This window comes from Furipterus horrens, unplaced genomic scaffold (assembly GCF_987537825.1).
Source record: "Furipterus horrens unplaced genomic scaffold, mFurHor1.1.pri manual_scaffold_11, whole genome shotgun sequence".
NCBI classification, from domain to species: Eukaryota; Metazoa; Chordata; class Mammalia; order Chiroptera; family Furipteridae; genus Furipterus; species Furipterus horrens.
The window spans coordinates 1,620,922-1,644,410 of NW_028327181.1; the positions used below are offsets into that span (position 1 = coordinate 1,620,922).

The following is a 23,489-nucleotide window of genomic DNA, read 5'->3' on the forward strand; positions in this document are numbered from 1 at the left end:
AGCCTCAGAAGCGCGGCTCCCACCCCCCTGCTGAGCGTGCACACGGACCGAGGGCCCCTGCGATGGAGCAGGACTCTGAGGTCCCCGCCAGCCTGCGGCCCCCCTCCGGCCCCGCCCACCGCGCACCCTGCAAACTGTCAGCATCTCGTCACCAACGGCCAGGGCCGGGTCTTCTGGCTCTGCACACGCACCCCAGCTTCAGCTCCCAACCCCCGTGTCAAACACAGATCGTCAGCCCCGGGAACCCAGGCCCACGCCACTGGGAACGCCTGCACCAGGCGGGGCCAGACACCGGCAGAACCTGGTGGCTGCCGCGTCCCGGCTGGACGAGGCCGGCTGTCACCTTCCCGTGCCCACAAGTCTCCAAGGAAGCCATCAGCCTCTCTGCAGGGCAGCCAGCCACCAGCCAGCGGGGCCCAGGCTCGGCCCCCGTGACCCCCTGCAGGTAGGTGCCCACTGCCTCGGGCTTGCGGATTGCGTTTCCTGGGACGCAGATGACCCGGGGCAGCTCGGGGGCAGGCTTCCCAGTCCGGCGCCCAGGCAGCCCGTCCTCACACGGAACCGTCGCCGGGGCCGCCCACGCTGAAACTCTTGGTTTGCTTCACACAGTTCACGCTGCTCTTTGAAAAACATGTCTATTTAAAAATTATGCAGGAATCGCATTTCTCTCGCGCGCGCCCCTTTGACTTTCCGGTAGCTCTGGGTTTTGATCACAGCTGTTTCTGGAACTCTGAAATGGCCACTTATTTTTACGAACTTTGGGCTGAAAAGCCATTGCTTTTCTCCATCAGGGCACATCCCGTGTGGGTTTTATCGCTGCCAGTCATTGTGTGGATGGATTTCTACATATTGCTAGGTTAAAACGTCACTCTACTTTAAAAAGTCGTTCTTGTTCTGGTGAGATGGAACGTTTAATCGGAAGTTATTTCCTGTGCAGTCCCCTCTCCGTGTCTATCTGCTCTACATTTAGATTCCTGTTTGGATAACGAACTGTGTTGGCCACAAAGCACTTGTACGGCGCCAGCTGTTTTGAGATCTTTTGCCCCAGAAACGCATCCCAGGCCTGCCCGTGACCCTCCGACACGCAGAAGAGAGAGATGCTTGTGGGTCACAGCTTTGCCCCAAAGCTTTGAAGTTTCGTGTAGAAAACTGCCAGGAAATGGCCGCCTCGGAGCATATTCTGAGTGGAACCCCAGGTGCCGATCTGACAGAGAAAGGTCAACAACAGGAAGGAGGGAAGACGAGAGAGGTCAGGCTGCCCCACGAGGGCGACGCGCGGGGACGGGAGGGACCCGGGCTTCCTGCACGGACTTCCCGGGAGGAACAAGACGTAGCGAAGCTCCTGTCGGCCCCAGAGGAAAGGACGTGACGGGACTACACGCGAGTGACTCACGCAGACCTCAGAGGAGAGAAGGCCATCGCTTTCCTTCCCGTCTCCACGGGGCTGCAGAGGCCAGAGGAAGCGATGCAGACGTGTACAGACGTGTATGGAAACCGAGGAGCAGTGTCGTCCCGAAGGGCGGCTACATCAGCATCCCCCGCGGACGTCCGCTCTCAGGCCGAGGGCAAGCAGGGCCCGCTGTGCTTTGGAAGGTCTAGGGATAGAAGAACCTAATGCCGCACGGCCGTCTGTCCCGAGATGACTAACAACCTCAGTGGGGTCAGGTTTATCCTGTCGGAACTGAGCAGGGACCAGGCGGCAGATAAACGGGGCGCAGATGTCCTATCTGGGCTCACTCAGAGACACCCCCCAGCTTCCGCACCCCGCTGCCCCCGCCCTCCCGGCCTCGGAGCCCGCTGAGGACGGGACCCCCCCGGCCCGCCACGGGCCGAGCCTTGCTCCGTCGGCCCCGCTCGCCGGGCCGCCCCGCCACTGCGCAAACAGAAGGCATCAGGTGAATACGGACGTGGGAAGGCAGGTCACAGCTGGCCCTGCAGGCTCTGCATGTAGTCTCGGAGGCCCTGCGCGTCCCCCAGCCCCACGTCCGGGCAGACCCACTGGAGACCGTCCTCGCTGTCAAACAGGACGGAGTTGGTGTAGGGGCCCCCGTCCTCCGGCAGGACGGTGGTGTAGGCGGTGAACTGCACCCGCTTCCGCTTCGGGCCCGACGGGGTGACAGGCTCGGCTTTCATCCCCTTCTCGTAGGCGTAGTCGGCGGGGCCGAGCAGGTGGCTGTGGAAAGGCTTCTGGGCGGCACCGTTGAGCAGGAAGTCCTGCTCCTCGAACGGTGGCCCCCGGTCGATCACGGTCGTGCACTCCTCCGACAGCAGCGTGACGTCCACGGGGTTCTCCAGGAGCTCCCCCTCGTGGCCAAGCCAGACCCAGTCGTGGGAGTGGGGGACGGGGCCCTGCTCGCTCACAGCGAGCCTCTTGTGCCGGTACTTCCAGGCAAAGGCCACACAGTTGGTGAGGAAGACCAGGATGGCCAGGCAGAAGACGCAGAGCAGCGCGTACATGCCAATCTCCAGGTCGCTCAGCCCCCGGGCGGCCACGGTGAGGTCGCTGGGCTGCCTGGGCTCCGGGGACTTGCCCTGTGCCGGGAAGCTCGTGAAGGCGTCCGGAGCCCCGCCCTTGGGCAGCTGCTTGTCCTTCCTTCCCGAGGGAGACGGCGGAGCGGGGCTCTGGCTGGAGCCTTCCTCCTGCCCCACAGAGGCACCCGGGGGCAGCCGCTCCTGAACCGCCCTCTCCCGGTGTCCTTCGCGCTCGATGGAGTTGCTGACGGGGTCCTTGTAGTCCCGACTCACGCCCTCGATGTCGTTGGTGCCTCCTTGGTGGTGGTCGGTGCTCGGGTCAAACCTGACCTTGACGTGCCCTCTGCCCGTGGCAAGGACACTCTTCCTCTTGGTCTTCTGACAAGGCTCGCTGATCAGCATCTCCAGCTTAATCAAGGGCCCCTGCCCCTCCCCCTCCGCGGCCACCACCGGCCATTTGGGCTGCAGGTCCGTCTGGACTGACACCACCATCTCGTCCAGCGAGGAGACCGAAACGGAGAAATCCTTGGGGTCGTAGATGTCTAAGGGCGTCACGGAGCCATCGCTGAACAAAATCCAGGCGCTGACCAGGGCCTCCTATGAGAAACGACAGCAAAGCGTCACGTTATCTCGGGGTCCCTCCCAACTGGCAGAGGCGCACGGCCTCCTGATGCCCCTTAAACACACGAAGCGCGACAGAGGGACTCGGACGTCCTGTCGCTGTGAACCGCGCCCTCCGCGCCCGGAGCGGCCTCCGTGCTCCATGTTTGCCACTGACGTGAGGAACGAACACGCCAACAAACGCACAGAACCGCCTGTTCCTTACTGCACGCCACGCAGCACAATCTGACACGGGCCTTTCTGGAAACACTTTGAAAGATCAGGCAATTTATCTGCATCAGATTCAGGCGCAACTCCCAGCTTCTGCTGCGCTCGGCACCCCTCGGCGCCTCCCGCACTGGGGCACCTGTGCTGAGGAGACAGAAGACACGCGCCAGCCGCAAGGGCCCAGGGATGATGCCTCTGGTTGCCCACAGAGCCCTGCTGCCCTTACAAAGGATGCTGACAGCTGAAAGACGGAGGGGACTCAGCGGTGACAGTACAGACGTCATCAGTAGCAGCAATGCGGCCCCTATGGGCCACGCTGCAGGGGGATTTCCAAGTATCAAAAAGCATGTGCGGCCTGGCCAGCGCAGCTCCGTGGATTGAGCACCAGACTGTGAACCGAAGGGTCGCTGGTTCGATTCCCAGTCAGGGCACAGGCCTGGGTTGTGGGCCAGGTCCCCAGTTGGGGGCGCACAAGAGGCAACCACACATGGATGTTTCTCTCCATCTCTTTCTCCCTCCCTTCCCCTCTCTCTAAAAATACATAAATAAATAAACAAAAATCTTCAAAAAGGAAAAAAAAAGAGCTCGTGTTTTGGCAAAAGTGCAACATGAGATCCCATGGCCCCAGTCTTGCCACAGACGGGACACGGGCCTGCAGCCGACGGACAGAGACCCGCGAGGCCCTCCCCTAAGCCGCTGAGCACGGGGGCACAGGACGGACGGATGAGGGGCAGGAAGACGCTTCGAGGACCCCCAGTCCCAGCGCCGAGTGCCCTGCTGGCCTTGCCGAATGTCAGAGAACGAGGAGGCCTCAGGTGGCCACGGACAGAGGACCCCGGGCCTTACCTGCTGCGGGGCTTGGAGGACGTCCTGGGCGGTCACTGTGGCGTCAATGGCTCTCCTGTCCGCCCTGTGAGGCTGCAGAGAAAGCGACAGGCCGGCCACGAGCTGCACGCCCAGGTCGGCGATGGTGACGCGGTCCTCCAGGACGGTCACCGTCTTCTCGGCCAGGATGGAGTCCGAGAGAGGCGAGAGGACCTGCCAAGCAAGCGAGAGGCACCGCCGTAACCCCGAGGGCCTCCCGGGCCGCAGCCGACCACAGGCTTCTGGGGAGCGTGTGGGGCTCGGTGCTGGGCCATGGTTCACCCTACCCGCCGAGCGAAGCCCCAATGTCCCTGCGGGCGCTGCCTTCCCTTAGGTCCGCACCGCGGTGACAGCGGTCAGTGCACTTTCCAAGAAGAGCCTGATTGAAGCTCTACACATGAGGGGGCCAATTTCCCAGCCACGAGTATTTAGGGGCGAGATGGCAGAGTTGCGGCCAAAGTCGTTGAGGAAGAGGGGCTCTGTCACCTCCTGCACACAGTCCTCCTCGGGGGACCCAGACGCTCACTGGGGAGGACGGTGGCGTGGGGAAGAAGTGTTTGCCGCTCCCTCACCATCTAGCCTGGAACCGGCGCGACCGACCGCCGCAGGGAACCACCAGCAGGCAGAACGGCCAGCGTCGTCCCCCAGCGGGGGGTGTCCTGCCTGATCCCCGGTGACTAGGCTGGGGACTTGCTCTCAGGATCACGTGCTGTTCACACGGCACAGGTGGCCCTGAAACCGGGAGACTGTCCTGGAGGCTCCAGGCGTGTCCGGCGGAGCCGCAGCCGCCCGTGACGGCAGGGGGCCCTCCCCGCCGGTGGCGGGGTCAGAGGTTCGGAGCGCGAGGAGGACGTGGTCCATCAGGCCTGGCCGGTGAGGCAGGGCCACGTGCCGCGGAGCCCAGGGGGTGGCGAGGAGCAGAGAGACGCTCCGGGCTGGCGGGCCACCAGGAAGCAGACCCCTCAGGCCTGCACCGTGAGGAAGGCCGCTCTTCCCGCAGCCTGAGCTGGGAGGAAACCCTTCCCCGAGGTCCCCACCGGCCCAGCCACCACCGAGGGTCGAGCCTGGTGGCACCCTGGGCTCGGAACCCAGGACTGGACGGGACCCGCCCACCTGGACGCCTAGTAATCAGCGGTGTTTTAAATAAGCTGCCAAATTCCTGGTCCCATGGTACACGGCAACAGAAAAGCGACACGAAATGCAACACGTTTAACTCAGCTCCGTCAGAGTCAACTCTGGTGACACCGACAGTGACTTCCTGCGAGCGGTAGCACTTTACATTTTCATCAAAGCTGTGCGGCCCCGTTTCTGCCTCATTATCAACTCCGGCTAAGAAACGGTTTTACTGTTACTTTAATAAAGTCGAGAGCATTTAACTGTAATTTTTAAATCATTTTTAACGCAAAATACATGCTTTTTAAATACTTTTTCGTCCACTCTTCAAGGTATAGTGTGTCTAAGTGGTCAGCCCCCCAGGTTAGGGGAATAAAGGTCCCTCACGGGCCACGGTCTTCCGCCGGCGCCCTTGGGTTAGAGGCTGCTTACGCTGTGTCGCTGAGCTTGGGAAGAAGAACTCCAGTGTTTTCCCTAAATCTTTCTAAAATGCAGAAGTGGATCTGGGTTTCAGTGATTAACATCGGGTCTCCCCGGATGCAGCCGTGACTCTCCCGCCCCCGACCCGCACGCACCGCTGTGTCCCCCCGCGCACCCCCGCGCCTCCCCAGCGGCCCCGCGGCCCCCACGCACCCACCCACGCCGCACCCAGAGGCCCAGCGGCCGGTACCTGCACCGTGGTGATACCCGGCTCCCGGCCCACCAGGGTCCCGCCGGCCTGAAGCTGAGCCACCCGCGGCTCCTCCACCTTCAGGAAATCCATCACGAGGTCGGTGATGTCCAGCTGCCAGTCCGGGCCCAGCAGGAAGGTCGGGGGGCCCGGGGGCGCCTCGGCCGCGAACTGGGCCAGCACACGCACCGTGGCGTGCTGGAACTGCAGGGCGCAGCCCCGGCCCCGCCGCTCCTCCTCCTCCTCGTCCTCGCTCTCCCGGGCGGGCCTGCGTCGTGAGCAAACCACGGAGCCTCAGCGCGGGGCCCCCGGCTGCGCCCCTGGAATCCCAGGCTCCTCCGTCCAGAGCCGCCACGCACCGCCTGTCCCCGCGTCCACCCTGCGGGCCCCGGTGCTGGGCGCCGTGGAACAGAGGTGAGCGCGGCCCTGCCCCACGTCACCCACAGCTGGAGGCTTCTCTCTGACCCCCATTCTGGAAGCCCGTAACTTCTACCCCGTGGGGAGAGACACGGGCCCTCAGTCGCGCAGAGGGGACCTGAGTCCTGGCTCGGAGGTCTGGGGACCTGTTTCCACTCCTCCCCGCTGGCCAGGAGCTCCGCCCCAGACAGGCCCGGGCACCCCACCCTTCCCAGGGGGGCGTGAGACTCAGGCTCACCCTTCCCCTCTGGCTCTGCGATTCCAGAACCTCCCCTTCCACACGAGCCTGTCCCTGGTCCTTCCACGAGAGGACCTTGTTTGGTGGCTGCCGACCAGCCTGGGACCGTCAGCGGACAGGGGTCTCGAGAGAAAGGAACAGCCGCTCCTGGGTTTGGCGTTAGACCTACTGGGTGCCGCTCCCGCCCCAGCACTCAGGTGGCGATGAGAGCTGACACGGTGACCACGCAGCAGGCGCCAGTCACACGTGAGGCCCTTTCAGTCCCCACGAAGCCCGAGGACTGAGGACGCTCTGTTATCCTGACGCGCCAGCAGGGAGCTCAAGGCAGAGAGGAGAGGCCGCTTCAGGGCCACACAGCTGGTCGCCACGAGGTGCGGCCCGGACCCAGGCCGCCACCCCCAGTTCAGAGCCAACTCCGCTCCTGGTCACCGCAGCCCAGAAACACGTCCTTGCTTTCCCAGAAAGAAGTCGGGGCTTAGGGGCCCAGACAGCTAGTGACGAGCAGACCTGGAACGGGCTCTCCTCGGGTTAAGGAACGGTCTGAGAACCGTGGAGGAAGTCACAGCGGAGTTTCTCAGCGGCGCCATAGGGCAGCGATTGGCATTCCCCAGAGTGGGGGTGACGGCCCTTACAGCGTGATTTGGGGGGGCAAAGGGACACGGGAGTAAAATCGCTGAATGACGTACCAAAAAATTATTCCCGCTCTATTTTTCAGTCCTTCTGACTCTACCGCAGGAGATGTCTCTGTGGGGTCCGCTGGCCTCCCACCGAGATGGGCCCAGAGCCACAGACCCGCCGTCCCCGCTGACGGCCGGCCTCCCCAGCGCCTCACCTTCTGTTGGGGGCCACGGGGACCCGCCAGCCTTTGACCTGGCTCAGCTCCGTGTCCGAGACCTCGATCTGCAGGGGCAGCCGGGGCGCCCAGACGGTGACCTCCAGCTGGGCGGTGAAGTGCTGGTGGGTGAAGCTCACGGTCATGTCCACGCCGCTCTTCATCTCCTTGCCGTTCACAAACATGGCGTCGCAGCGGTTGGAGACCTGGGGGGAGGGGCAGGAACCGCAAACTGTATCAGCGGGAAAAGCGGGGGCCGGGCGGCCGGCCGGCAGAGGAGGCCCCGACTGACGGTGCCTGGCGCCCAGAGGAGCGGGGTTTGAACCAAAGGCCATTTGTAGGCACCAGCAGTGACAAGTGCCGACAAGGACACCCAGGCAGGCCGCGGCGTATCGTGAAACACCAACTAGTAAAACCGCCATTTAACGGCACTGCCTGGCCTCTGCTGCCTGTTCGCGTGCTTCTCAGCACCGCGTGCTTTCCCACGGGCTCCCGCAGCCACCAGTCTAACCCCAGGGGCCACGCGCTTCACTCGGCGCTGGGTCCGAAGCAGCACAAAGTAACCGAACGTTACGAAAAAAGAAAAAAACAAGACACTTCTTCAAGCCCTAAAGAGGATCTGTTTTGAGAAACCAAGAGAGCTTCGCACTAGATTAAAATCTTGGTCGGAAAACGCTCACAAACCGCGCTCAGCTGCAGAGGTCATTATCTCTGCGCCACTAAACGCTCGCGCTGCGGGACAGACGCAGGGAGGCCGCTGATGTGCGTGTCTACACAGGGACTGGGGACACAGTGGTGAGCGGCCTCCAGCGCAGCACTTTCGGGGGGTGGGGGGGTCCTTTTAATTCGCAGACATCAGCCCAGTCACGTGTTAGATGATCTCACATCACGTCTTCCAAATAAGCAGGTGAAGTGGTGCTGACTTCCTGGGACCACCAGGAAAACGTTACTTATGTATCTAGGGGTGCGTGTTGGGGGGGCGGGTGGCAAGGGTCACTTCTCGTGGGGAAGCCTCAGTCAGCAGTCAGTCCACCAGAGAACCACGACAGGCATGTCAACACGCACAGGACACACAGAGGCTGGGTCCCTGCTACGTGTGTCTACACGGGGACTCGGGACACAGTGGTGAGGAGCCTCGGGGTGCGGACAGCAGGAAGCAGGTGCCTGCAGAGGGCAGGGCGTCTGAGCCGACCCCAGCGGTCGGCTGAGGTTTCTCAGGGTGCGGGAGTGGGGAGGCGGGAAAGGCCGGGAAAAACCACACGGAGGGAGGGGGGCCCACGTCCGTGAAGGGGAGAGACCGAGTCCAGATGTGAGGTCACCACGCGTGAGTACAGATCACCCCCCTCTTTCCGCCCGAAGACAGTTGGATTTGAGTTTCTGTTACTTACAACCAAAAGGAAAAAAGCTCACAATTCAGGAAGTCGCCGCAGGCCTGCCGCATGCCGCGGCCGCCACCCCGTCCTGTCCCCTCCACGGAAGACTGGCATACAGGACACACCCGGCACCCACATCCCCTTTTCCATAAATCCGCCACCTCGGAAGACGTGAGTGTCACCACCTGTCGCAGGTGCTGCAGAATCACCAGGAAATGCAGCCTGAGCGAACCCAGGGGCGCCCTTCCCAGGAGACCCTGAGCTCGGACGAGGGACCGGCTCCGCCCACTCTCAGGAAGGAGCAGAAAACTGTATTTTTCCGACATCACATCTGTTGCCTACTCTTATCCCTCACGACCAAGTTTGGAAACAAGATCCTTCCTGGGGACAGAGTAGACTTTCAAATGCTAATGCCCTTTTATGAGGCCTTTAGAGTCTCATTATTGCAAATCCAGCTGATTCCGGAAGCCTGGAAACTCAATCACCGCAGCCGACCTTGGAGGGCACCACGGGCAAGCCCAGCGTGAGCCCCCTCTTGTTCCCCTCCAAGTGCGAACGTGCCCCCCACACACACCAATGGTGGGCGACCAGCTTCCGTGGCCGAGGACCACGGCTCGCCGGCAAGCAGTACAATTACCGACCCAGAGAGGCACGAGGCCCGTCTCTTAGTCAGAGACGTCCAAGAACTGAGTCAGAACTGCGACATCAAAGCTGCATTTTTCTTCCTTACGCTGAAGACCTTTAAAGAAATTCAGCCAAGAAAGTCAAATGTTGATTAGACAGCATCCACCCCCCACCCCCGAAAATGTCCATATTCTAATCTCCAGAGCCTCCAAATATGGTCCCTTACTCAGGGTAGCGGGTCCAAAATGAGGCACCCAATCTCTGGCCCTGGTACCCGGGAATGTGACCCTACTTGGGAGTGGAGTCTTTCCAGGTGTATTTAAGCTAAGGCACTGGAGGTGAGGTCATTCTGAATTACAGGGGGCCGTGAACGCAATGACAAGTGTCCTCATCAGAGAAGGACACACAGACACACACGGGTGAGACCACGTGAAGATGAGGCCAAGGTCGGAGGGATGCAGCCACAAGCCAAGGGACCCCTGCCGCCACCAGAAGTGGAGGAGGCAGGAAGGGCCCCGCTCAGGCTTCAGAGGGCGTGTGGGCCAAATGCAGGCGAGGAGCGTGGCCGGGCTGGGCTCCCTCCAGACTCTGAGCACGGAAGGGTTTGGAAGCATCGACTTAACCTGCCCACGGGCACAAGACAGGGCCGCGTGCGCCCTGAAGCCAGGCCACCTGCCGACTCGAGGGAGGAGGCGCCATCCCCGCCCAGGGACAGGGCTGCGCCAAGGCTGTGTTTCCTAAAGAGGGGTTTCCCTTTAACTCAGGCCCCCCCTAACACCTCAGCCCCCCTTTGTCACCCTGCCTCTGCTGAGCGCAGCCTCTGCGGGCCACAGGCAAGAAACGGACCCCTGGCAGAACCCTCCTCCCCGAGAAAACCCGCCCGGCTTTGCTCTCAAACACAAACTTCTCCCGACCACAAACCGGGAGCCCGAGGAAGGGCAGCGCTGTCGGCACTGCTGGGTCTCCCTGAGTGAGTGACCACAGCGGGCCCGGGTGCCCCTAAAGGAGCAGGGCCGCTCTGAAGACTGAACCCCCGCCGCCCTGAGGTCTCGGGGCCAGAGGCGGCTGCCGGCCCGTCCGCTACAGGGAACAGGCAGAAACGCTGAACTTGGCGGTTCCAACGGGCTGGCTCCTGGCTGAACTCAGGGTCCTGAATCCAGCGCTTCGGAACGGGCAGCCCAGCAGAACGGCCCCCCACCCCCCGCCTGGCTCCCGAGCTGGGAGTGGGTCCCACTGGTCGTTCCCAAGGCAGCTGGCCCAGGGAGGAGCTTTTGCTTCATTTAAGACATCCGTTTTAATCTATATTAACAAAAAAACAGTCCAGCAAGCCCACGGATTGCACCGTCTTATACGTGGCCACACTGGCGTCTCAGTTTGGAAAACCGAGGCCTTTAAGAAAAACATTCTGAGCCCCTCATGTGATCCCGCACAGCAGCGGTGGCGGAGACACGTGCAGATGCCTGAACTGAGGGACGCGCTGTCCTGTGCGCAAAGGGTGGGGACGAAAACCGTTTCTGCCCCAGGTTGAGGCGGGGCCCCCTTCCAGGGCTGTGCGCTCAGTCCGCCGCTCCTTTGTGGGGTCACCCCAGCTCCAGCCCCTCGGAGCCTGGATGCCGCTCCATCAGAAGCAGACACAGGGACAGAAGAAGGGACCCACAAGGAGCAAACCCTTGGGAGACCGGGGATAAAGCTGCCGTACCTTAATGACGTCTTCGTCCACAGACCTGCACTCCACAGAGGCCGACACGTCCACCACGGAGCCGTCCTCCTGCACGGCCACGACCTTGACGGGGACCGACACGGGCTTCCCGGTGAGCACGGCCGTGTTCAGAATCTCCGTGTCCTGCACAGGAGAAAAGGGGCACGTGTTAGCCACGGGCACACCGCGCGGCGGGAGCGCTGACGGGCCCGGCCCTGCCCACCAAGGCCTTCTTCCGCGACGTCCGGCAGTCGGTGCATCCTGCGGACCCGTCTCCCACGCAGCACGGGAGTCCTTCCTGCTGGCTGTCAAAGCGGGGCTCGGGGTTCACTGGGCAGGAAGCTGCGTGTCTTCAGGGCATGGTAGCGTACGTAGACTTCATGTTCATTTCAGACGAAGAAAGACCACAGCACCAGTGACAGGAGAACGGGCCGCAGACGTAAGCCCTGCTCCCGTGAGCTGACCGCCAGCACCCTCAGGCCCCCAAACCTCCAGGGTCCCCCGGGTGTCCCTCCCGGCCCAGGTGTCGTGGAACGGTGACATCATATCAGTTTCTCTCCTCCCCGATGACCCCTCACGGTTCTACAGGCTCTGTCTTCATAGTTTATCTCCGACCTGCCCATTCTGGCCACCACCTCCTCCACCGGCGGGGGGCGGGGGGGTCCCCTCACTGGGACAACGACAGCTGGCCCAGGTCTGAAACGGGCTCGGTCTCCGCTCCAGGGACGAGCGTGAGGATCCGCAGTTACGGAAGACCCGAGCCAAGCGAAATAACCCCCGAAGGTCCACGCTTCCTGCATGACGGGGAGTCTGAAGGAGCTCCAGCCGCGACTGAGCGAGGTCAGGGCTTCTCCTCCGCGGCACGCAGGCAGCAAAACGGCATCCGCCGCACCCGCCGTCCCTCCCGCGTCTAAGCCGCGGGGGGGCTGCGGGGCAGGGCGTCCACCCGCTGCACCTGCTCCTTCCACCAAACGTCCGGAGCCCGTCCCGTGGCCACGCCACCTACAAAGCAGGCTGGGGACGCGGCTCCTGGAATGCACTGGCCGTGGAGGAGGGGCCGTGACACCTTCTCTAGCCCATTCCCACGTCTCCCACAGGCCACGCCGCCCTGCGCCAGGGCTCCCTGGTCGAGCACATGGGGCTCCCGGGAGCACTTACTGTGTGGGGACCCCGTGAATGTAACGGACCAACCTGCGCACGAGGCTCAGAACAGAAGTGGGACGTAGGGCATGACGAGCCGATGAACACGGCCGTCCTGGGGAGGCTCGAAACCACCGGCTCAAAGGGTGAGCGCAAGAACCGTCGGCGGCTCACATGGGGCCTCGGGGGGGGGGGGGGGGGGGTGCTGTGTCCACCCCTGACCCAAGGGGAGGAGGCAGCTACAGAAGCTGGCAGACAGACCGACGACACAAGGTCCCCGGAGCCAGGCTGCAGGAGCCCCCGCTAGCCACTCCGGGCCAGCTTCACAGCCCTGTGTCGCAGCCTCTTATAACAACAGATCGAAACATCGAAGGCGGGGCCGACGTTTCAAACGCGGGACGGCGGCCACGGCGGGGAGAGGCCGCTTTCTCAGCGTCAGAGGCTCTCCTGATCGGTTTCAGACAAAGAAATAACTCAGGTCCGCCGCCCCCGCTGTCGGGGTTCCATGTGGTAAGGCCCTAAGAAGCGCACGCCAGCGGTACCGGGTTTCCACGTCCCCAGACGCTTATAACCGACAGTAAGAGTTTCAAGGTCCCGACGAGACTCTGTGACATCCACAGCGAGCGGACCCAGTCTCCCCGTCGGGGGCCGAGGGAGCTCTGCCTGGTTTCTGCGTGCACGGTTGTCACCGCCCCCGCGACCCCACGCGCGAGGGCGACCGGAGATGAAAACAAACGTGGCGAAGTCACAGTACGGCTGCGGCTCACGGCCTCGGCAGAAGGCCCACAAGCTCCCTGCTAACACAGAGCAGCGGCCGAAGACGAGAGCCGGTCACAGCCCAGTGGAACCCGGTCCCCGCTCCCTTCTTGACACCACCAGGAACACTAAGAGAACTCAGAGGGAACCCCTTTCTCTCGACATAACACAGTTTATTGTGCACACCATGCCTGCGCAATGTGAACCCCCCTTACCGCTGGGGGTGCCTCCTCCACCCAGGGCACCCTCCGCGCTCACGGGCTCCTCCTACAGCCCACTGCCCATGGTCCTACCCCCCGGCCAGCTGGTCCTCGTCGCCCTCCGAGCTCCCGCGGGCCCCGACCTGCTCAGGTCCCCATCAGGGGCCCTCATGCCACCCCAGGCTTGCCCGTCCAAGCACCTGTCACAGCCATGACCGCCCATATGAGGAGGCCCTGGGCTGCCCCATGTCTGATGTCCCTATGAGGACGCAGGGACAGGGCTCCTGGTCCCTTTTGCCATCCACTGTATCGCGTAGGTGGGGCCCCGGGACTGGGACTGGTCGGCACGCAAACGTTTGTGAACGGTGCTGAGCGGTTACCACTCTGGAACACTGCAGGGAACAACGCGTTCCCCCAAACGAGTCAGAGCAGCAAAGCGACTGTGAGTCCTAATGAGAAGCAGGGCCTCTCCCGTCGCTGAGAAGATGGTCAACATATGGATTTTGTGTGAATGAGGCGCGTGCTCACCATCTGCTACACAACCGCCCCGAGAAGTCCCCAGGTCTGCAGTGTCCGGGTGTGAACCCCACCACCTGGGACGGACGCGCGCAGCAGTCCCTGGGTGCTCGGCCGGGGGCTACGTGGACCCCCGCTGCAGCCGCCTGGCCATTCCCCGCCCCTGCCCTGACCTCCGCTGCATGCGTGGCCTGTCACGCCCCATGCAACGTCCTCAGTGGCGTCTCTACTGAGACTCAGAGGCTCTCACACCACAGGAACAAATTTCAAGTGAAATTTTAAGATACAGTAAAATAATAAACAAATAAAAATGAGGCAATGAGGCCTGTGTATAGAAGCTTATTCACATCATAAAGTTAAACCCCTGCCCACAAAGCAGACACAGTGGCTCTTAGGGAGAGTAAGAGTGATACTCTAGGAGTGGCCCAGGAAGGCCTGGGATGGTGGGCTGGCTTGTTTTAAGGTCAGGGCTGTGACGTGTGACTTTCGGTTTCCCCACGGTAGGATGGCATCACACCAAAATGCCCTGGGGCCAGCGACACTGGCCTGTCTGGGTCCCAGCTCTGGAGCAGGAAGTGGTTAAAAATGGGGTGAGGGCAAGGCAGCCTCAGCCCTGAGGCCCTTTTTCCATCTCTGCTGAAAAAACTTCCAGCCACTCAGTCACCGGCGGGAGAGCGGCGAGCCTGCAGGGGCCCGGTGGCCTGTGCCCATCGGGCCCGGCTGGGCCCTCTCCCTCATTTCCACTCTAGGGGAGCGGACGTTCCAGAGATTCATCAGGAGCTTATGGCCTGCGTCAAATCCCGAGCCATGATCTAAGAACATAATTATTATTTCTCCCCACAGTCATCTGCGGACAAAATTATGCGGGCGATTTTATCAGATGGAGTTTCCAGTGAGTTGCATGTCCATATATAATGCGCACTGACAGGCGCTGTTACCGAGAGGAACTGGGGCGAAATTGAGAGCTTATTTCTTCTTTATGTAGGAGGCCGGCGGGGGAGGGGGGGGAGGGGGGGGGAGCAGTGAAAGAAACCGGGTGTCCTCTTGTGCAGAAGGAAGAGACAGCGTTGCCAGCAGGGGCGGGGGCAGGTGCCCGTCAAGGAAGGGTGCAGAGCTTCCATTGTGCGGGATAAATGAGTTCCAGGGTCTACGGCACAACCAGGCGGCTATAGCTAATGGTACGGTAATTGTGCACTTGAAGTTCGTGGACAAGGCAGGTATTGTGTTGGCACACACACACACACACACACACACACACGCAGTAACTCCGTGAGGGGACGGGCATGTTGACCTGCTTAGTCGTGGCGAGCATCTCACGATGTATGCGTCTATAAAACCATCACATCGTTCACCCTACATATAGGCCGTTTCTGTTTGCCAATTATACTCCCAATAAAGCAGAGAATAGTTTTAAATGAATAGAAACAAGTGTTTTCAGAAAAGGACGTACGCTGACATAGAACACCGGCACCAATGCGGCGCCGTCAGAAACAATAAAAGCAGAGGACGGGCTCCAGTCACGGACTTGCGTTCGCCCTGCAGCTTCCCCGTCACGTGATGGCCCGGCGCCTGCAAGACCAGGTCTCTTGTCGTGGTTGGTGGTTCCTGACGTTCGGAAATCTCACGTTAGAACTTCGTCTCCTCTACGTGAAAGTAAGAACGGGCACTGAATGATTCAAACGCAGCTTGCGGGGCAGGAGCTCGTCGTCCTCGCGGCTGAGGCCCGTCTGCCATTGACCTGTCCGGCCAGCCGCCCGCACACCCGTGGGCTTAGAACAGTTACGCTGGACGGTGGTTCTGTGATACCACAGAGGGCTTACTAGGGGTGCCGGGATTTTTATCTTTCCCCGTGCTGTTTAAAATTTTATATTGAACATGCATCCTTTGAAACAAAAGCGATAAAGCTTTTCAAGAAAAAAAAGAAACAGAGCCACACTCGGCGGCCATCCAGCCGCAGGGCAGGCAGGGTGCGGGCGGGGGGCGACGCCTCTCCCAGGTGCCAGGCGCCGCGCTGAGCGCTGGGCGGGGCGGCAGGAGGGAGCCTCCAGGTCTCACGCTCGGGATCCCAGGTGACCACAGGGCGTGGCGCAGTGTGAGGAGCTGTCCCCTGACTGGGAGAGGACCCGCCAGGGCCAGGTGTCCAGGGAGCCTCTGGGGGAGGGGAGCGCAGGGCAGGTGCGGCCACGCGCCGGTGTGTGAGCACCATCTAGTGGGCACTGTCCCCCGTGGGTCCCCGTGCGGGAGAAAGGGAGCTCAAGCCCATCAGAAGGTCCCCTCGGCCTTTCCTACGGCCACAGCCGGCGAGAGAAACTGGGCTCCGCAAAGGCAGGGGCATCGCGACACGTCCTCGCCCGTCTCTCAGCGGGGTTGGCGCCCAGCGGGCGTGACGGGGCCGGGACAGGGACAAGGATGACTCGCAGGCTGCGTCCTCACGGCTCAGGGACCACCTGCCACCGAACAGTTTGGGTTCCACTCTCAGCTGTCTCCCTTCGAAGCCCACGGGCACACGGACGAGAACGGGCCGCTGACGTTCATCCCACACGGACCGCGTGACCAGCACTGGGAGCGCGTGGTGGCCCTTCTTCCCCCCGAGACCTCGACCAGGTGATTCTAGTGGGAACCAGGCCGCCCCTCTCCCAGAGTGGACGCCCTCCTTCCTAGGTCCCCAGCGGTGGGCCGGGGCTGTCCTTGTCCTGGCCAGAGCACAGGTGACAACGTCACCACGCTGGCGAGGACTCTGGCTGTCGCTTCCAGACAGGAGTCCCCACGGGAGGAGGCGCCTGGGGTCTCAGGTCCCAGACAACAGGCTCAGCCACAGACGGTGCCCCCGTCACGGGAAAGGCTTCTGCTGGGAAAGGAAAGTGACCGTCGCAGGACACAGGCTCCTGACGGGTTTACCGCTCGGGGGCGCGTGAAAGAGGAGCGCGGGGCCTCCAGGTAATCGCGCTCCACGTTGTCAGGGGGTCGCGGGGGCTCATCACCCGGCCACGCAGAACAGTCTCGGGCAGGAGCCTCTGAGGGACGCGCCGTGTGACGGACGCTTTCCTGAGACTGGTCGCAAGTATTCGTGGTGCTGACCGAGCCTTAGAGATGCACCTGCCACCTGCCGGCGGCCACAGACATGCCGGAACTCTGTCCCTCTGTCCCTCTGTCCCTCTGCCTGACAGCCGGCAGCTTCTCTCAGGAGCCTGTGTCCTGGGTCTGTTCTTCCCGTCCACCTTCAGAGGTTAGGGTCGGCGGGGGTCTTCCCGGGTGGGCGCAGGTCAGCGGAACCAAACACCTTCACGGCTTCCTCCCTTTTCTTTTTTCCTTTTAGCTGACATCAGCTCCCTCTCCGAGAGCAATCCGTTCCTCGTGTTACTTCCCAAAGGTAAGCCGGGAAATGACCTCATGTCCAAGTCCAGCTCAGGGCCACAGCGGTGACAGGTTTCGTGAATGTGCTCACGTGCTCACAGGCACCACGCGCGGGGAGAGGCCCGGCAGTGGGCGGCCGCCCGTACCCTGCGCGTCGGAAACGTTCCTCCGCCCAGCGGCTCCCGCAGAGCGCCCGGCTTTCATCTCCCCCGACAAACACGGCTCTTTCTGGCCATTTGTAAAGTGCGCCGGCTGGACACCACTCTCCCTGACAACTTCAAATTGCTCCTCTCGGCAGTGAGCGGGTGGGATCAATCAGGGGAAACCGTGTGTATGTAACCAAGGAAACGGCGCTGTGAGGACTGTCACATTCTTTCCCGTACAGAAGAGAACCTGGAAGGCAGCCCTGCATTGTGGTTACTCGGGACCACAACGTGTGCTGCGTGTGTCCCCAGTGGCGACTGCACCGGCGAGCGTGCCTGGGTGGAAGGAGAGGATCACAGGCCTCCTGGACAGACTTGCGAAGTCACATTTCAACCAAAAGACTTTCCAGAGACCTCGGAGCCCCTTTTTGTTCCGGCAGAGTCTTGTCAACACTGAAGAGGGTGTTTTGTAGCTCAGTTACTGAAGATCTAATAGCCCCGTTGAGTCATTACTCATAATGTCCCTGAGATGCTGAGGGCAGGGGACTGGGCTGCCCAAACACCGTCCAGGTCAAAGGTGGCAAGTGTCTGTCCTGGGTGCAGCCACCTCCTGCCTCCAGCACCTGCAATGGGTTAAGCAGTTCTTCCCCCCACATCCACGTCCACAGGGGACCTCATTGGGAACCAGGGTCGTTGCGCGTAGTTAGCAGGAGGTCGTGCTGGGTGAGGGTGAGTTCCAAGTCCAATGACTGTGTCCTCATAGAGAAAGGACACAGAGACAGACGACACACCCCTGTGATGACGGAGGCATGGACTGCAGGGATGTGACCACAAGCAAAGGGATGCCAGGAGCCACAAGGGGCTGGGAGAGGCAGGTAGGACCTGGGGCCCTGGAGTCCGCGGAGGGAGCGTGGCCCTGCCGTCCCCTGGATGTCAGACTTCCGGCCTCCACAGCTGGGAGGGGACAAGCTCCTGTTGCTTGAAGCCTCCTGGTGGGTGGTCATTGGTAAGGCAGCCCCAGCAAATTAACCCAGGACAGGCCACTGACAGGTGACCATGCCCCCTGCTGCCCCCCATGGTACTGCTCCCAAAATGACTCCTTCTCAAGCCTTCCCTCTTTCTGAAGGGCCCTCCTGTGTGAGGGGACAGATGCCAAGGGGCCCACGGGCCATCTGCTGGACCTTTCCTGGTGGACACGTCCTGGTCAGAGCTGGAGGCTCCCAGGACAAAGGCCGCCCCTCTCAGTCCCAGCCACACACAGCACAAGTGACCGGACAGACACGGACCAAGAGAAAGCAGAGCCCCGCTGACAGGAAGCGGAGCTTCACCATATCAAGTCCCCGGCTGGTTTGGGGCTGCCAGGCACAATCACCCCAGGAAAGAACGGCCCCAGGCCACTAGGAGTGTCACTGAGGCAAGGGGAGTGACTCACGGCCGGCCACGGGACCCGCGGCCTGGACACAGAGCAGGTGAGGACACCAGGTCCCGGTGTCGCCGGGTCAGCTCCCGCGACTGTGCAGGAGGGGCAAGGAGGAGGGGGAGGCCATTCGGAGACGCGCGCCCGGCCCCCGGCAAGGACCCTGCCCGGCTCGCTGTCACGACGCATGTCGGAGAGGCTGCAAAGGGGTCGGATTACCTCCTGCTTTTCCCCGAGCTGAGCCCAAGCACCCGGCTGCCCGGAAACCCGCCGAGGGGGCTCATTTGTTGATTCCTCCCCTGGGGAAAGGTGGTGTGTTTCTAATCTGCGTGGGCTTTCAGTCTGAAGAAATGTGCTGACCAACGGGCTGCGGCTCTGACCGCCACACCACCCGTGGAAATCCGTCTCCAAGCTCAGTAATCGCACGGAGAGCGGGAGGGAAGCGGCAGGAGGAAGGCCCGCAGCGCAGTGGAGGAGCAGGAAACTGCTCTCACGGGAAAGTCAGGGAAGACCAACCATGGTCAGCACTTCCCAGCCGCGCCGCGGCCGCGCAAAGGGCCACACCAAACTTTCAGGTTTTAATCCTCAAGTGAGGACGTGCTTACTGATTTCAGAGAGAGAGAGAGAGAGAGAGAATCAATATAAGAGAAAAACACCAACCGGCTGCCTCCCAAACAGGTGCCCCAACTGGGGACCAAACCCACAACCTTCGGGTGCACAGGATGACACTCTAACTGAGCCACCCCAGAGTTAAGCTTTAGATTTTGAAGATGGTGCGGAACACAGCGTTATTACCCTGCTGGGCGGCCCTTTCCGAGGTGGCGTTGTGACGTTTTCACCACCTGCGCTGCTCTGCTAGATGTGAAAATAGGAGACCCAAGGGGTTTCCACGGCCAAGCTCCACCAATTCCACGATCCGCTCTCCATTCACCAAAAAGTAACGGATCGCGCACAGTGGGCGCTACATCAACCTGTGCTGTGCAGCGGCTGACCAGATGGATGGGTGGGTGGGTGGAGGGAGGGAGGGACAGACGGGGACATCACCATGGCACTCCCGCCTGGACTCCTGCACCAGCTTCCGAGCCTGGGGTCTCCCCCCAGTCCTAGCAGGCACTCCCCCACAGCTGCAGACTGACCTTCACAACGCAGAGGCCGGTTTGCTACCCAAGAGGTATCAGCAGCCTTCAACCCAGGCCAGGGTCACACAGCCTGGTGGCCGGGTTCTGAATCACAGGCCTGGGGCGCGTCCCAGGATAACAGGGCCTATGTTTTGTTTGTGCATTCTGTGGACAAGGGGACCAGCACCCCCATCTCAGGCAGAAGGTGTCCAGGCTGAGCTGCCACTGAGGAGGGGGAGAGGTGGAGGAGGGAGTTCATAACAGGCACTTCCACGCCAAGCACAGGAGACACAATTCCCCCCTAAAGGCCACCCTTCGGCAGTTACAGGTTTGAAAAGGAGCTAAAATAGCTGATTCAATAAAGATAAACTACCAACTTCGGTTCTGCTGCAAACCTCACTAACAGCTCAGGTCCCCTGGAGCCATTTCAGAGCCGTTCTGACCAGCGATCCAAGAGTTACATTGTAACACCTGACCTCACTCAACCAACCCAAGAGTTACATTGTAATTCCTGACCCCACTCACCCATCCGACTGGCACTTTCCAGCGAATGGGAATCAGTCACATGGGAGAAACCGCCCCGCAGGGAGGACCAGCCAGCTGGAGAGACACCACAGAGGCGGGCCGCGTGCATAACACACATAACTCGCCCTCCAGAGAAGCGAGACGCTCCGGCAGCACTATTGATCACAGCGGGCCAGGTTTCGTTTGCAACTCTCGTAATCCTGGTATCCAACTGGAGTCCGTGATGAGAGCACCCACTGGCCTCCCTGGAATATCTGGGTGGGTCCCAGATGGGAAGGTGAGGACAGTGCAGAATAGGGTATCTGACTATTTCCAGTGTGGGAAAGGGAACTAGGAATGTGCCACTCCCGGGGGTCTAGCACCCCTGCGACCCACCAGACTCTCTAAGTTCTGGAATGTGGTCCATGACCCTGTTCCCAGATGTGGCCCCCGAGCCTGGTCGTGAGTGGAGCTCCGGCCCCCAGCCCCGACAAGCTGTCCGGGCCCCTCCAGACCAATGAAAGAATCGCAAGATGGTTTTATGAACTCCGGGACCCTGCCCAGGCTCAGCTGGTCAGTCCCCAACAAGACTCTTCTGGTCCGTCTGCATTTTAAAGTTGGCCAGTCCCAGGCTACCTGGGACCCTCAGGGCCGAGCTGGCTGACGGGGGGCTAGTCACTCAGCACAGACGGCCTCTGTCCCCACCACGTACCCCCGATGCCCTTCGCTGAGTGCCGGACTTGGTCTGACGCAGACACAGACTAAGACAATAAGGACAGGACCTCCCTGGGGAGCAGCTCAGCAGCACCCACAGAGGAAACGGGAGTTACACAGGAGCCCTACGTGGTCTCCAAGGAGGCACGGGGAAGGAGGTGACCCAGTGCAGTCACAGTTCTCTCCTTGCTTACACACCCAGGACCGGCCGCGTGGGAAGGGACCGGTTATAAAACGCTGCACGTTTGTGGGGAGCTCCTCTGCGACACTCTTCCCGAAGCCCGAACTCCTCACCATGGCGAGAGGGACGATGCCCACGAAGCTGGTCTGGCTGATGAAGATCTCAGAGACGACCAGCTCGCTCACGGACTCCTCCGCCGGGTACTCCACCTGCCACGTGATCGGCTGGGCCCCGGCCAGGTCGCTGCTGTTGTCTGCGCCAAAGTCCACTTGCAAGATCTCAGAGAAGGAGCCGTTCACTCTGGAAAACAAACACACGTCAAAGTCCAGCGTCACACCCGAGACCTGGCAGAACGTCAGGAGCTCAACACACGGCCACGCACCTCTCTGGCGACCAGAAGGACAGGTGCCAGCTCCACAGGCCCCCAGCGGCGCTGACACCGCCCCCCTCCCAGGCTGGCCCGCACCTCGGAACAAGGGACGAGCCACCATCAGGGCTCTGCGGGAAGCAGCCAGTCTTCTGTGAATGACCAGGTCAGCTGGCACCTCCATCTGCGCACCCGCTGCGGCGCTGTCCCCGCCCCCATCGCCCCCAGAACTGTCCCTACGCCTTCCTCTCGTTTGACCATTGCTCCAGCCATGAGGCACACTCCAGGTTCTAGCACCTTCTCCTTCTGCTTGGGTCGCATGTGGATGGACCCCTGGGTCAAACTCTCGGAGCCTCAGGGTCTGGAGAGAATAGTGCTGACCTCTCGGGCGTCATGTGACCCAGAGTACACAGGGGCTTCGTGAACTAGGAGCGACGTGACAAAGGATAACGGCAGCCTCTTCATGTCATCAGCCTGAGACGCAGCACGGCGTGAGGCGAGGAAACCCCGCCCGCCTTACCCGCGGGGCGATGACCGTGTGCGTGTCTGGAGGGGAAGGAAGGCGGACGAGGCGCGTGTAAGTGAAAGGACAGGTGTCTCTCAATGTGTTTGCATACAGGAGGCGCCTGTCACTGACAGAGTTGGGAAATGCAGGCTGCTGCATTAACGGGGACGTTACAGGACAGAGAGGTCCCCCCAGCAGGGCCCTGAGAACAGCCCTGTGCGGTTACCCTGCTTCCATCCCCCAGAATCTAGCTTTACCCAGACCCGAGGGCTCTGACAGCAGACTGACCACGTCACGGCTCCCCGGGGCCCAATCACACCAGCCACCCTGTGCCGTCACTGCCATGGGCCTGACTGGCCCCAAATGGTCTCAGAAGCCTCCGCCCTGCCTTTTGGGGTCTGGGCGGGGTCTGCAGTCCTGACCCCCGATTCCCAGCCGGTGAGGAAAGAGCTTAAAAAAGAACCTGCTGCCGGCCCGACAGCGATGTCCTACCAGGGACAGCCCCCCTTCTGCAGGAGACTGGAGAGCAGGTGAACGCCCCTGCCCGGCTGCCAGCCTTACCCACTATGCCGAGAGGTGACCGAGGCAACACCCGCAGAGACGGCGCTGGCAGGACTGGCCTCCCCGAGACAGAAGTCCACGCAGAAGCACACGAGACTCCATACAGAATTGGCCGTGGCCAGCCTTTGCCCGCCTAGTGCAGGTTTTAAGGAACTTAGGTCCCCTCCGGTCCCGGACAACGGCCCCTAGCCACAAGGGGCTATTTGCATTCAAATGAAATGTCCTAAAAACTAAATCAAATAAAAAACTCCGTTCCTCCGTGGCAGCAGCCTCTCATTCCAAGGGCTAATGGCCGCCGCGTGGACAGTACTGAGGGGACTGCTGGCTCGCTGCCCCCTGCGCGGCCGTTTACACCTTTTCTGCCTCGGTGTCCTCACCTGCCCACCCTCAGGGCAGCGGTGAGGATAAAACGGTGAATGGATGGGAGCCTGCTTCAGGCACCGCTGAGAACTGTGGGGGCCACTGTGATGACACCAAACTCATCGGAGACACCGCACTGGAAGAGCCCACGGACTCCCACGGACTCCCACGGGCTCCCACGGGTCCCCACGGGCTCCCACGGGCTCCCACGGTCAGGTGTTCCCAGTGGCGCCTCCCTAGGTGTGGAGCGTGGGGGCCACAGTCGGATCCATCTGTGACACCATTTCACACGGGAGGACGTTGTGCTGAATGAAGGTCCTGGCCTCATGAGACGTCTGACAGGCGCGGGCAGGGCCCCTCCCAGGGGACCCTGGGCACCTTCCGTGCAAAGGCAAAGGACGGATTAAGGGCTGGGTGATCTCAGGGGCTCGGGCACTCGGCTGTCGGCTTCTGTCAACCCCGCTCCCACCCGTCTCCCTCTGAAGTCCCCTGGGTGGCCTCGGGCGTCCCCTGACATCGCTCT

The 23,489-nt window shown here is 61.6% G+C and overlaps 1 protein-coding gene across 1 annotated transcript in view; it reads right to left on the reverse strand.

Moving 5' to 3' along the window:
* Window positions 1-1,820: 1,820 nt before the first annotated feature.
* TMEM132B (transmembrane protein 132B) overlaps window positions 1,821-23,489 on the reverse strand; it is a 140,037-nt gene continuing 118,368 nt past the window's right edge. Inside the window, exons 4-9 of the mRNA XM_090291239.1 lie at window positions 21,287-21,473; window positions 11,131-11,274; window positions 7,435-7,640; window positions 5,948-6,215; window positions 4,147-4,338; window positions 1,821-3,069 (exon numbers count right to left, since the gene is read on the reverse strand). Of these exons, the coding sequence (XP_090147365.1) occupies window positions 1,921-3,069; window positions 4,147-4,338; window positions 5,948-6,215; window positions 7,435-7,640; window positions 11,131-11,274; window positions 21,287-21,473 (2,146 nt within the window). The 3' untranslated portion in view covers window positions 1,821-1,920. The remainder of the gene's footprint in view (window positions 3,070-4,146; window positions 4,339-5,947; window positions 6,216-7,434; window positions 7,641-11,130; window positions 11,275-21,286; window positions 21,474-23,489) is intronic.